This window comes from Lichenostomus cassidix, chromosome 3 (genome assembly GCF_008360975.1).
Source record: "Lichenostomus cassidix isolate B80296 chromosome 3, HeHo_3.0, whole genome shotgun sequence".
NCBI classification, from domain to species: Eukaryota; Metazoa; Chordata; class Aves; order Passeriformes; family Meliphagidae; genus Lichenostomus; species Lichenostomus cassidix.
The window spans coordinates 15,652,093-15,666,087 of record NC_139483.1 but is presented as its reverse complement, the minus strand read 5'-3'; the positions used below and the strand labels follow the sequence as shown (position 1 = coordinate 15,666,087).

The following is a 13,995-nucleotide window of genomic DNA, read 5'->3' as shown; positions in this document are numbered from 1 at the left end:
AGTTATTACTTTAATCCTGAGATTTCTCCAAATTTTGGGGTCTGCCTACGACAAACTTTATCAAACTAAAGTCTTGAGGGGTTACATGTATTTTTCTAGTCAGGCTACAATCTTGCGCAGAAGGAAACCTGATTTTTAATGAAGAGATTCTGTAGCATAGACAATTCTTGCTGAGCTGCCATTCAGCCCCTGTAGTGCTCCTTGGGTGCAATATCTCTGTACCCTCCAAGAGAGAAGAAGGGTGTGCTGTAAGGCTTTCTTCAGATCCAAGCTCTCCTCTTCATCTGAGGAGTTTTGACTTTGTGATTTGGAAGTCAGAATAGAATTTGCCTCACTGAAGACCTGTCAATTTAACCTTTGTCTCTGAGGCTAAAAGTCTAACCTGTTACTGAGGAATGAACAAACAAAAGCAGGTCTCATCCTCTGCCAACGGTTCAAGTTCTGCCCTTGGTAGCTGCTGATGGGGCTATTTGGCAAAGCAGCTGAACTGATGCTTGGCACTGCTGGTGTTGGGTAGTGTGACAGCTGTCTGTCACTGGACACCTACTTGAGGCCTCCTGGAAATGTTTTTGTGCAGTTATTTTGCAGGGCCTGGTTGTACAATTACTGTTTTCCAACTCTTGTTCCCTCTGCCAGATTAAAAAAGCCTACGAGAGCTGTGTCAGCCTGTCGGCCACGGGGTTTTATAGGTGAGTGAAAATTCACACTGCAGAGACACTTAGTCGATTGCATGGATTACATCCAGGGAAATTGTGGGAGGATTTACAGCCCCCAGCCCCCTGCCACTGCTCTAAATTAAAGCTGTATTCCTTTTCCTGCCTACAAGTGGTAAGCTGAGGTTAACAGTCTCCTGGCTGGGGAGAATTGACTCCTGATGGAGCATAACTCTGAGGACAAGTGAATCTGGAGTACATCTAACTTCCTTCCAGCTGACCTTGGTCTGAAGAGTCATAAATGAAATCAGAGCTTTGCCTGGGGCTCTGCTCTGTGCCAGCCTTGTGACCTAGTTTTGCACTGGAACCACCATACAGGGTAAGAGGGGACAAGGGTTGTCCTTGAGGAAAATCCCATCTTTTGTGACATGAGCAGATACCAGTGTTTCCAGATTTGTTCTCCCACTTCAGACTCCTGTTGGACCTTGTGTAGTTCTGAAAAAAGGCACTTCTTAGTCAGCTTTACTGCTGGAGGAAAGCAGACATCCATCATCTTTAAGGCAGAGGGGTTGACATTTATAAATAAACACAGTGTTGAGAACAACCTATTTAGGACTAAAATACACTATGAGTTCATTTCTTTTGCATCTCTGAAATGTATTTTTCTCTTAACCAAGTGACTTGTCAGTATTTTAATAAACCAATTTTCAGATAAAGTATAAGTAGCCAGATACAAAATTTACCATGAACTGTGCTTAAAATCAGTTCTTAGATTAATACAGTTTCTGCTTCAGCTTGACTATGTTCTGGAATTTAATGGTCTTAAAGAAATGTTCAACTGCACTCTAAAAGCAAAGGATTTTCTAATGGATTGGTGAGAATGAGTTTATAATAGTCATCACTAGCCCTGAGATTTGTGAGAAGATGGCTAAAATAATTTGATAGTTTCAATCAGGTTTTGGAACACAGAGCAGTTTTAACAGATTTCTATTTACGGTTGTTTACACTTTTCATTTCTGCATGGGCTTGACAGAAGGAAGGAAACAAAAATGAATAAGGATTTTGATAAGTTGCAATGCAGTTATATTCATTTTTTTATGATATAAAACATGGTTTTGTTCTTCTTTGTATCAAGAATTCCTGACGTTGGCTACAACTTTGAAAAGAACGAAGGAAAACCATTCTCCTACTTCAGCTATGGCGTTGCTTGCTCTGAGGTTGAGATAGATTGCCTGACAGGTGACCACAAGGTGAGGGGTCAGCAGTGAAACAGCTCTCTGAGTTTTGGTGAAGGGAACATTCACAGGGAGTTAGAACAAATACTGGGTGTCAGCCCATTCCTGGCTCTGTCATTGGTCCAGTGTGACCTTCAGCAAATTTCTTAACTCCTCTGTTCCACAGTGCAGCAATCCGTAAAGTGTAATAAAACAATAATTACCTACCCTGTGGGGATTTGGGGCTTAATGAATGATTGCAAAAGTTATTGGACTTGCTTGAGTAAGAGATAGCAGCACTGTGTTGGCACAAAAGTACAGAAACATCCTGGAATTGAGTTAATCATTACAAACAACACTGAAGACTTCTGGAAAGAAAAAAAGAAAGAAAAAAAAAGTCATCAGAATCTGTCCTAGCTGGTTATACTCAGGTACAGATCACTGATATGAGCAGCTTGGGATTAATATTAATTGGGTCCATTGGACCTCTAGGGAAAACTGTGGTGTGTTCCTTTGATTTACTTTTGTGGTGAACTCAGATTAGAAGTCACTATGAGGAGTTCAGCTGAGATAAAGCTTTGAACACTGTCCAAACATGGGCTAGTGTGTGGACACCCCTCCTCACATGAGACCATGGTGTACCCATTTCAGTGAGCTGTGCTGATTTATCCTTTATTCCTGTTTTCTAGAACATTCGTACAGACATTGTTATGGATGTTGGCACCAGTCTGAACCCAGCCATAGATATAGGACAGGTAAGTGAAAAAGTGGTGCTATTTCCATCATGCTAAAGCAATCACACTACTTTCAGGCTTTTTATTTATTACACCTCTCCAAACACAACCTTTTAAACTTGCCTTTTAATTTTAAGTTTAATTTTAAACTTAAAATTCTTTTAAACAGAATTACATAGGGAAATATTCTGTAGGGTTTGGGGTTTTTTTGTTTGCATAATAAGACTACATGGTATTGTCCAGTCACCTCCCTATCAATGTTTTTCAGGCTAAATCCCACATCTGATATTTATACTCCTATCTGTCAATATTAAGTTTATTTAATTTAATGAAAATTGTCCTGTGACCAAAGAATTAAGGTGGTAGATTCTGTCCTCCAGCTGCTGCTGTGTGGAGTTCTCAATAGGAAGTTGGACCAGTCCCTTATCTTGCAAAGTCCTTGAGCAGGCACAAGATTACTTCAAAATTCTGTGCAGTAATAATCACAATATCTCTTAGCAGATAAAGGTAATAAGCACAGGGTTGTTTGATAGACCAAGAGACGAATTGTTAGACATATGCTTATCTAGCCATCTTAGTTCCCTGGCTAACTCTAGATGTTGATATGGTGTAACTCCAGTGAAACTGCTGCAGGATTTGGGATTATAGGAGAGCATGAGTGGCAGAGCTCTGCTACAGCTGAAATGAAACTTCTTTGAAAGTGACATTTTTTCTGAAAGAGATTCTTTTTTGAAGTGGCCAAGGGGAGAAAGAGATTTTCTGTCTTTGTAGCCTGTCACTTTAGGTTTTGGAGTTGAGAGCTGAGCTAAATGGAGCCTATCAAAGGGGTCTGAAATTCCTGCCTCCTTCCGTGAATTGCTACAGAGGATGTGGGGGCACAAGGAGATAAAGGATGTGGCATGAGAGCAGGAACACAATTACACAGAGACGGGTTAGTGAATGCTTGTGCCAAATCTTTAGACTGGTCTGGCTGTCAGATATCTGAGTGGGCACAGAGAGCAGAGCTGCTTCATGCAGGGCTGTTCAAGCACATCCTCCTCTCATAATTTTGTAATTTCTGCCTCCTAAAATTTGTAGTAGAAAAATATGCAGGGACGTCTTTAGAACTTGATGGATATGGGAGTGTTTTGCAGGTATCTATGCTGGTGACCTGATAAAATGCAGCACTTAGGAAAGCATTTACACTGAAATAGAAAGCATAAAACAGTTTTAGTCCTTTTAGTCTACTTGTCCTTTGAGTTATCAGCAAGTTCAGTTCATTCAGTGTCACTCTCTGCCTGGAAAAGAATCAATATTTTAGTATTGGTTTGTTTTTGGTTTTTTGTTTGGTTTTTTTGTTTGGGTTTTTTGGGTTTTTGTTTGTTTTGTTTGCTTCATCAGAAAACTCCTGTCCTGAATTTACAGGAAATCTGTTTACATGTATTTGTAAATCACTTCACCTGCCAGGGAAATGCAGCCCCATTTACATGGGAGCACAGGAATAGTGCAAAGATTGTACCCAGCAGAAGGGACAATGGTTTAGAGAAAAAAAGTGGGATCTGAGGTGGGAAGGGTTGAAAACCGTGGTGGATGTCATCACTGTTTGTCCTTGTAGGGGAATAACAAAAGGAATGTAACCTTGTTTGGATGTGTTTGTAGATAGAAGGAGCATTTGTCCAGGGCATTGGGCTCTTCACCATGGAGGAGCTGCGCTACTCTCCTGAAGGGAACTTGTACACTCGAGGGCCTGGCATGTACAAAATCCCGGCATTTGGAGACATCCCAACAGAATTCTATGTGTCTCTCCTCCGTGATTGCCCCAATAGCAAGGCAGTTTACTCATCCAAGGTATGCCTGGGAGATCTCTGGGCCTCTTACTGCTCCTTAACACTGTGAAGCTGAGTGGGATAAAGGAATGATGCTGTATGTCTAAACAGTTCATCTCATTATGCTGTCTTTTCTCTGAGGTCACGATGTTTTTTCTGTTTCTTATCAGAAATGTGTGTAATATCCTTTCTAGTCAGGAAGAACTGAAATAGCCTGCACATTGCTGCCCTGATTGTCCATTAGATAGAAGTGGTGCTGCTGTCAGAAAGCTGTGCTTTCCTACCCTTCCTTCTTTAAACTGACTGGGGGTTGTTTTAGCCCAGCCTTTCCTCACAGATCACACCTGGCATGCTGGAGGCTGTTTTAGTTTTATGTTTCCTCACTGAGCACACCTGGTAGACTGAGGTTCCCATCTGGAAGGCAAAGTCTCACTCTTGCTTGTGCTCTGTCTAGGCTGTGGGAGAGCCCCCCCTGTTCCTGTCTGCCTCAGTGTTTTATGCCATCAAAGATGCCATCTATGCAGCAAGGAAGGACTCTGGCCTGACCGAGCCGTTCAGGCTGGACAGCCCTGCCACCCCAGAGAGGATCCGCAATGCTTGTGTGGACATCTTCACCAAAATGGTAACAGCCCTGCTCTCACAGTCTGCTCCCCAGCCAGCCTTCTCCACAGGCAGTGTGCCTGGAAGTCAGTGGCCCAGGGCTGGGATTAGGGCAGGATGGGGAGGCTGTGTCCCTGCTTCACTAGATGAGTTTTGTTCCATGGGTGTTATCCTTTAAGATCCACCCAGCTGAAAGCCAAATCCCCAGCCCTGCACTGTTAGGACTCGCACTGCAGGAAGGGCTGCTGTGTAGTGTTTTTGAAGTTCAGTCCAGCCCTCCATTCTCCATGTGTTGTCAGTGGAACAAAGGCACTGACTGCTTGTCCTGATGCTCCTGACTATCATCTCTCAGAGAATCATCACATATGGTGAAGACCATGCTGTGATTTACTGGTGTCCCTCAGCAAGGGAGGGAGAGAAAAGCATTCCTGCAAATACTCCCTTCTCCTGAATGTTATGGCCACAGGAGTCTCCTTAGAGGCTGTGGACTTGATCTGAAGGAGTGCAGGAGGCATTCCTGTCACTGGCTCCTCATGGGCTCTTCCTCTGTCACAGTGTTGTCACAGGGCTCTGTAGGAGTTGACCATCAGGCCTCTAACAGACATCTCTGTGTTTGGAAAAACTGGGATTAGGAGCTCTTACCTTCACATGTACAAAGTCACCTACCTCAAAAGCAGCATGGTGAGACGTGCTGAACCCTGGACAGGACTCTCATTTGTTGCTAATTCAATTTTTTTTCTCTTTACAGTGCCCTTCTGCTGAGCCAGGGACCTTTAAGCCATGGTGTGTGCGTGTGTAAGAGGAATGTTTGAGGAGCAAACTCTGCTGAAACTGAACTTACACCAGAGGAACCACAAAGCAGTAGGACTATAATGGAGAAAAATATATCTGTGTTCAAGTGGCTTGCCCACTGATTCATGGAGCTTTCACATTTAATTGTCCAATCATTGTTTTCTCTGAGAGAATTGCTGTCAGATTATAGCTGTCATATAAATTCAAATGAAGAGTAAGTGGAAGGTGATGTTATCCAGGTGTAATTGAAAAATCTTACAGGTTTCATATAAAATTGCTGCTTTTTACCAGCCAATGTGAAATAGCAGGGTGGTTGTTTCTTCTTTTTCCTGCTGTGGGGAAAAGATGTATCACCTTGTGATACTGTACCAAGAAGGACTTAAATGTGTTGAGCCCAGAGTCCTCTAGCTGAGATGGGGGAAGCTGTAAGAGGTGCTGAGGGCTGGACCCTGCTGTGTCCCCTCTGCACACAAAGCCAGGGATATCCTAGAGGGAGATTAACAGGACTTTTGATGTTGGCTAATGAAGGTGGTCTGACCTGTGTAACAAAAGGGTTTCAGAGGAAAAGGCTCAAATAGGACCAATGATTGATTTACCCCAAGTTCAATGACTCTTGCTTTGTCTGCACTGAGACTTTAATGAGATCTTAGTTCAAGTGCTACCTTGTCTTATCTGATTAAAGATAAAAACTAAATGTACCAAGAGGACTTCCAGCAAGATGCTACTTTGTTTGACACAGACTTTTCCCATCCCACACCTCCACATCTTTCCCCATCCGTTAAATAGGAAAGGACATCAGAGACCTTGGATGAACACAGAAATTTGCTCATCCATGTTCCCAAGGCACTTTATACCACCCTAAGCAAGGGGCATGAGGAGGTTGGACACAGCTGGGGATTAGCTGGCTCTGGGTGCCCTCTAGGGTCAACCCCTTGCTGTCATGGCCTTGCCTTCTTTTCAGGAGAACTCTTAGTTTTGCTGAATGTAAGAGAATGGGTACGTTTTGCTACAGGGACTGCTTGTCTAAAAATATGCTGACTGTGTGATGACCTGGTGTCATCTTATAGCTTGAATCTTATAGGATTGAATATATTTTTCATCTTGGATTTAGTACTGGGCATCCCTGCTGACAGGTTTTATCACTGTCAGATTCAACACTGGAGCACCATGTTATCTCTAGATGGTGTCAGCCATGTACTGTGCCTGCTTATCATTTGCAAACTTTTATCTGTTTTTCTGGCCCATAGCTTTATTAAAATGTCCTTTTTTTCTTTTTGCACTCCCAGGGTCATCAAAAAAATGTGGTCCAAGAGGATGTAACTCCTTATATAAAATTTTGCTCACGTACAAACTTCTTAAAATTGGCCTCCATCTTAGGACTGGACAATGTATGCTCAGTGTGAATTTTTTTTAAGCACTCCAGGGCATATTGCTTGGAAAAGTGTAGATATATTTCTCAACTTGAAATATTATGGTTCTACCATCTAGAAGAAGGGAATTTATATATGTGAGTTGCAGAAAGTATCTTATGCCTGTTGGGCTTGCTATGTAATTGTTTTATTAATTAATATGATATTGGTGTTTCTTAAGCTCTAAGGTACTGGTTAAGAACACGTTTTTGGTTTTTTCTCCTGAAAGTTGCTAACATGTAAAAAACCTCTTAGAGAAGAAAATGTGGTGATTTATATGCAAGAACAGCTATTGGAGACTGTGTATCCACATTCCTGGGTGTCCGGGGAGGGATGCAAAATACAAAGTCTGTAAGGTAGATTGGTATCAGTTCTGTTCCTGCACATCCACCTCATGGGGTTGTTGGACATCCTCATTCAGGATGAGAAGAAATACAAAGGTAAGGTGTGTTAATGCAGAGCTCGGGAGACACAGGCAGAGTGGGATATCAGGGAGCTCCCAGTGTCATCCCATGGGAAAATTGCCAGCATTCATGATAGGCCTGCTGCCTGTGAGGGTCCTGGGACATGTTGGGATGTCACCAGCAGGATGAGTAAGTGCTCTTTCTCCCCCTAGTTTTGGGAGCATCGTTTGCATTTCAGGATGGGTTTGTGAGTGTCTCGTGCAGTCGCAGTGACTGCCTGGTAAGGTGAAATTGTTTTAAATTAGTTGTATCAAGTCTCTGTTTTGCTGTTTGCTTTAATGAGTTCATTGGAAGTGCATTTGCCAAGTTCTGTGTACATACAGTGATCAGAGCAGGCTGTTCAGAGCAGACCTGAGGAGCCAGGTCACTTTTGCTGCAGCATCAGTGAGCCACTCTTTCCCAGGCACCAGCCTTGCCCTCATGCCCACCACAGCTTGGGGCCTCTCTTGATACCCTTGCCCAGCTGATGGAGGGAGGAAACACTTCCCTCTTGGGGTGCACTGGAATTGAATGTAAATTATATCAAACAGCCGGGGAGGGCAATGGTATAAAATCAGGGGTGCAAAGTAATGACATAAACTGGTTTTGAGGGCATAGGAAAAAAGGGAAGCTTGAAGGCTAACAGCAATTTACAGAGAGATCATTGTAATACCTGTCTGTGCTGTGGGACTCTAAGGAACACGAAGCTGAGGTTTTCATGTCACCTCTCAATGTCTTAATATTTCATACATCACTTTCCCATGGAAATAAGCGCCAGGCACCTTAGTAAAGGACTGGGACCCGCTGGGGAGAGCTGGCAGGAAGAGAAGATACTTGAGGTGTGCTCTACACTACAAAGCTGTCAGGGAGCAGTTGTCCTGCCCTGAGGGCACAGCACTGTCCCCTGCCAGGTGCTGTGTCCTATCTCCTCACATATCTCACTGTGTGGGGTTTCTGCTCGCTGTCACTGGAGGGAAAGCTACTCACAAAGAGAAAAATGTCCCTTGTGAAATAGAACATGAATGCAAGACTCTAATTTAATGGCATATAATTGGAAATTTGCTGCTTTCCTTCATCCAGAACTCAATCCTCAGAAGAGGAACTATGCCATCTTGCTAGACTGTAAAGTACTGCGCACAATAATGGCACTTAAATAGTAATTACTGCAGCTGGAGAGTTTGTAGGAGTCTGAAAGGAGCCCAGATGATCTGATGTCCTAATACTATTAATTGCATGGCCTTCTGTGAGAGAGGGAGGCCAAGATTTTGGTAATTGTTTTAGGTCAGTTTTAATCAACAGTTTTCACTATCATTCTTTAATGAGTGTTGTTGAATTGGTACCATGAATGTATGCAGAATTCTGTGAATGTCACAACATTGCAAAATAAAGCTGCTAAATACCCTGGAAACAAGTATGCTATGGTCAGAGTCTGTCAGGATTTGAAATCCAGACAATTTCAGCTCATCCTTGGCATTTGTTTGTCCAAGATTGACCCTTCTCCAGAGGCTGTGAGTCAGATCAGCTCAGTGACCAGAGCTGGGAGAGGGTGGGTGGTTGCTCCAGGCTGCCCAGCTGGATGAAGCTGTGAGCCAGCTGGAGAGACTGGGCCTCTGTCTGGCCACGCTGGCAGCCAAGTCCAAAAGGAAGCAGAGTCAGTCCTCGTGCTTCTCTGCCAGCAGGAGCTTGCAGTAGCCACATCCTGTTTTCCACAGCAGCACAATGGTGCATTCTGATGCTTCTAGCCACCTCTACAGGGCCCAGCAGTTGCTGACACAAGGTGGAAAGGTACTGATGCTGTGGCTGGTATCTGCTCCACGCTGACACATCCTTGTCTCAGGGCTCATGCACCAAGCTGAAATCTGGCCTTGGCCCTTTGGAGACAACCTGCAAGGAGGGGAGCTAAACTCAAAACCTGAGAATGGAGCAAGCACCAGGTCTCATCCCCGGGGCCCACTTGAGCCTGAACATGTAGGAGACAAGGTTGTAAAACAGGAACAGTTAACACAGAACAGATAAGATGGGCCAGGCCTGTCCTTCCCTGAGCATGAAAAGACTGGGAACATTGCCAGTGGTTCCCCAGAAGGGTTTGCCACATGCCATATCTCAGCCTCCAGGTGACATGCTCCATTGGGAGCACTTCTGGTATCTGCATGGGGACATTTGTCACAAAGCTGCTGCCAAACCTCTTGGCCCAACAAGGAGCCCTGAGTAGGAAAGGTCAGTGCAGGCAGAGCATGTGTGATGCTGCTGTGGTTTGCAGCAGGTCCAACCCCCACCCTACCTCAAACTGCTGGGTTTGCTGAGAGCCATGCACCCCATCACAGTTCATGCAGTTTTCCAAGCCCCAGTGCCACAAGCTTCCCTGGTGTCTGTTCTTGTTGTGTTTAAAGCACAGTTCAACCACATGAAGAGCCTCAACCCCCATCCCTGGCAGTGGTCTGTCTCAGTTCCTTGATGAGTCTTTTGGACTGTGACATGGAAAACCTCACTGCGAGCAGCTGGGAAGCAAAGGACTGTCACTATCTCAAAGCACTTGCTTTTGGATTAACGCTCCCTGGAACAGTTCTTCCCTCTGGGCTATTTTTCCCAGGTCTCTGTGGTGCTGGGATGGTCTGACAGGAAACTGCTAGAAAATGGGAAAGCAGCAAGGTCCCAGCGGTAGAAACGAGCCAGCTGCTGCTTCTGCTGTGCAGACAGCTCGCTGAACATCTGCTCTGACAGCCACCTGTAGGTCCACTGCACTTGGCTGTCGCTGAGCTTGGGGAGGAGGCTGCCTGCAAGCAGCCCAGCCCGGCGCAGCAGGTGGCTCAGCTCCTGCCTGAGGAAGCCAAACATCACCACATAGTCATACTGGATGAGGCAGGGCCGGCAGAGGCTGACCAGTGGTTTCCAAGCCCTGCTGCCATTGAGCATTCCACTGTCTAGGACCTCCTGGACGAAGCTGCTGAAGGATGGGCTGATGCCCATGCCTTGCAGAAAGGTGGCAATCAGCCTGTGGAAAGGGTCCCTGACAAACAGCACTTTGGTGTAAGACCCCAGCATGGCCCTGATCTCGGTCTGGTTGAACTTCCTCAGCCACGTCTCTCTAGCGTGCTGCCGATGGTAGGGGAGCAGCACTGGGAGTGTCACACTGTCCTCCTCCAGCTTCTCCAAAAGCTGCTGCCATTCCTCCACCCCTGTGGATGGCACCTGGCAGTACAGGAGCTCCAGCTTGGTGTTCACCCTCAGACTTGGGAGGAGGGCGGCTCTCTCATCCCGGATGCTTGGCTGTGGGGTGACTTTGCCTGCTCGGCTGCAGAAAGCTCTCAGTCTCCTCTTCCTGAGCTGCTGGACGTGAAGGAAGGTGTCCAGTGTCAAAGTGAAGCCCTCCTCTGCTTTGGGAGCCAGGTCACCTGGGAAACACCATTTGGAGAGGGGGGTGAGGAAAGACCACAGTGCCCCAGGTCAGACCCCCAGCACAGGGTGCTGGAGCAGGCTCTTCTCCAGTTATTACTGTTTAGAACAGTTACAGCATGGACAAAGAAGATGGGTAGGAGAGGGGAGACCAGCCCTGCCTGGCAAAGAGCTCGGTTTTGCTGGGACATGGGCTTCTGTCTCCATGGACATGTGAGATTATGGGCACCTAGATCCCTCTTTCCCCAAATCACCATGTCTGAAGACTGATCTCAACCACAGGTTTATTCCACAGACCTTGTTCTCTACTAAATCATGGTTTCTACTTTTAACTCCTTGCTTTCAACTGAACAGAACTGAGGTGAGTTTACCAAAGAGTCAAAAATATTTTGAGAGACCAGGCAGTAGTAAACTTGTTTGTAGCTACAGATACATGATGCCCTACAAGCCTTTTTGCATCTGTTAATAGGTTAACATCAGCTATCAAGTATATGTGAAAATAAGGGATTATTCTGAATAGTTTGGGGTGATTTAGGGATCCAAATGACATCACTCCCTACATCACATGTAAATTTTTTATCTTGTAGATAAAAAGGCAAAAACAAACAGAAAGCAGAAAGCAAATAGAAGTGAGATGACAACAAAGCAAATATTAAAGGCAAAGGTAAATACAACTCTATGAGAGTCAGTTTCATTTCTCCAATTTTAGCTTTGCTTTTTTCTTTTTGTCTTCTTATTTTTGATGTGAAAAGGCCATAGTGTGTTTGAATGTGGAAGATTAATGCCTGCCTTGTTAGTTTATTTTCTTTAGCAGCAGCACATCTGCCTCATCTGCTCAGTGCAGGAATTTGGCAGCCCTGGGGAGATAGTTTGATAGTTTGTTCTGGGTCCTTGGGAAGTTAAATATTTGGGGAGGCCCTTGCACAGAGCAGAGAAGCACAGTAAAAATTAGGCAAAGCACATCAGGAACAGAGGAATAAACACAGTGGTGCCTGAAGCTACCCTGAGCTGCTCTTTGGCTCACACAGCCCCAGAATGACAAGGTCTGCAAAATCTAGTGATGACTTTGCCGTGGAATGGCTGGAACTGGAGGGGAGGTCTGCATTTTTTAGGCGAAAAATGCAATAATCACCAACACCCCTGCTCCCTCCTGCCTTCCCAACAGCATTTCACCCATGCTAGCAAAGATTTTGGAGTTACCCCCAGCAGCTTGACACCTGTTTTCCCCACCACACCTGAGATCAATGAGCCCATAAGGACATGCAGCTGCAGGGCCCCACAGCAAGGGCTTTCTCCATAAACACTGTGCAAACAGTGTTGCCTGCCCTGGTGGCATTTGCTCACCAAGAGCCTTCAGGAGAAGCTCCAGGTCACTTCCCCCATGGCACAGAACTGCTGCTGGCCATGCAGAACCCCCGTGGTGCCCAGGCCTTACCTCCTTGGCCGTGGGTCTGGAGGAGCCTCCAGCTCAGGAAGGCGCTGACGGCCAGGGCAGCCAGGAGGACGAGGCGGGGAAGGAAGCGCATTTCTGGGGTGTGCTGGTGCTGAGCGCTGCGCTGCTGAGCAGGTAGGGACCCGAAGGGAGGCTGCTGGGGAACCTCCTGTGTTTATTTAAACACACCCAGCCAGAGCTGGGTTAAAGTACTGTTTGGGCAGCAGCTCGGCTGGGGCAGGGAAATGGCCTGAGGCACAGCAGGTGCCTCCTGCCTGCATTTACTGTGTGAGATTTTGAGGCAGAAACTGCCTTTTTATTCAATGTCTGTTCTATGAGAGATCACAGTGCTCTCTGCGAGGAACAAGCCCTGCATCCCCAGTCCTATGCAGTCCTGCAGAGCCATGTGGGGAAGGGGGTCCCTGGTGCCCTGATAGTCCCTATTCTCCGCTGGCTTTGGCACTCAGCAAGGCACTGCTGAGGAGAACGCTGCTGTGGGGAGCAGCTTGTCCTGGGGCTGGGGAAAAAAAGTGAGAAAGTGCTGAGCCATGGCTCCTGCCTCTGTGGTGCTAGGGGGTCTTTTAAGCTGGAAGCTGTGACAGGGCACAGCCAGTGCCATGTGGCAGATCTGTGACAAACCAGGGACTGGAAATGCTGAACTGCTGCTGGTGATTCTTCTTGTGTTTAAAATCTGTGGCTGCTGCAGAGACACGGGGCAGTGCAGAGGCCCCATTATACTGAGAGATGTTCTGCTCCTCCCCTTGGCCAGGGAAGCTCCCCGTGGGATGGAAGCCCACCTGGCAGGAGTTCCTGAGGGCAGTGCGACGGTGGGGTTTGTTGTGCTTGGACACTGTCGGTGGCTCTCCCAGCAGAGGGTGCTCTGTGCCCGAGGAAGGCCTGCCCACGGCGGGTGGAGGCCATGGGCCTGAGCTCTGTCCGCGCTCTGCGGCTCTAGGGCATGAACCTCACAGCCGCCCTGGCCACTTCTGTGCCTTTTGAAGCCTTTCTGCAGCGAGGAGGAGATGTTTCCTCCAGGTCTTGCGGCTGGACCCTGCTGCTCGTGTCCCTGCAACCTGTCCCCAAACCTGGAGAAGCCTGGCATAGCCAGGGGATGTGTGAGGGCAGGAGCGAATGGTCACACTTTGCTTCCTTTCACAGCAGAGCCATGGATTTTCTTTTAGGCTGCAGTGCAAATCTCACCTCTCCCAGCCTGACAGGTCTTAGGGTGAGTGAGCTTGTGCTCAGCAGTGCTTCCCTGCTGCTCCCAGAGCTGCTCCTGGCAGCATCACCTGCAGCCTGGCTGCACACCTGAGCAGCAGAGCCTGCAGGGCTGCAAAACACACCCAGCTCCAGTGCAAGGATCTCCTTTTGATCAAGAGACTGCAGTGAGGTTGACAAACAGAAGGGCAGAAGGAGCTCTGCAAGTTCTCTTGGTTGAGCAGGTGGCAGCAGCACGTGCCTTCCTGCACTGAAATACATTTCAGCAGGGGCTGTCCCAACCACAGCCCCAGTGAGCCCAA

The 13,995-nt window shown here is 46.6% G+C and overlaps 2 protein-coding genes across 3 annotated transcripts in view; one reads left to right on the top strand and one right to left on the bottom strand.

The window, feature by feature from the left end:
* Positions 1-9,061, top strand: part of XDH (xanthine dehydrogenase) — a 50,940-nt gene extending 41,879 nt beyond the window's left edge. For both annotated transcript variants that reach the window (XM_085054645.1, XM_085054644.1), the window contains 6 exons: positions 637-689; positions 1,789-1,903; positions 2,557-2,622; positions 4,240-4,428; positions 4,861-5,028; positions 5,755-9,061. In XM_085054645.1, the coding sequence (XP_084910771.1) occupies positions 637-689; positions 1,789-1,903; positions 2,557-2,622; positions 4,240-4,428; positions 4,861-5,028; positions 5,755-5,805 (642 nt within the window). In that variant the 3' untranslated portion in view covers positions 5,806-9,061. The remainder of the gene's footprint in view (positions 1-636; positions 690-1,788; positions 1,904-2,556; positions 2,623-4,239; positions 4,429-4,860; positions 5,029-5,754) is intronic.
* On the bottom strand, positions 8,914-13,657 carry LOC146439144 (carbohydrate sulfotransferase 9-like). The gene is made up of 2 exons (XM_085054647.1): positions 12,479-13,657; positions 8,914-11,042 (listed from the first exon to the last, which is right to left on the bottom strand). Exons 1-2 carry the CDS (start codon positions 12,567-12,569, stop codon positions 10,228-10,230), a joined length of 906 nt encoding a protein of 301 aa, XP_084910773.1. The 5' UTR covers positions 12,570-13,657; the 3' UTR covers positions 8,914-10,227.
* Between the last annotated feature and the right edge of the window lie 338 nt (positions 13,658-13,995).

Coding starts and splice junctions, on each gene's coding strand:
- LOC146439144 (XM_085054647.1), bottom strand. CDS start 12,569: ATGCGCTTCCTTCCCCGCCTCGTCCTCCTGGCTGCCCTGGCCGTCAGC. Junction 11,043..12,478: donor CCAGACCCACGGCCAAGGAG/GTAAGGCCTGGG, acceptor GGTGTTTCCCAG/GTGACCTGGCTCCCAAAGCA.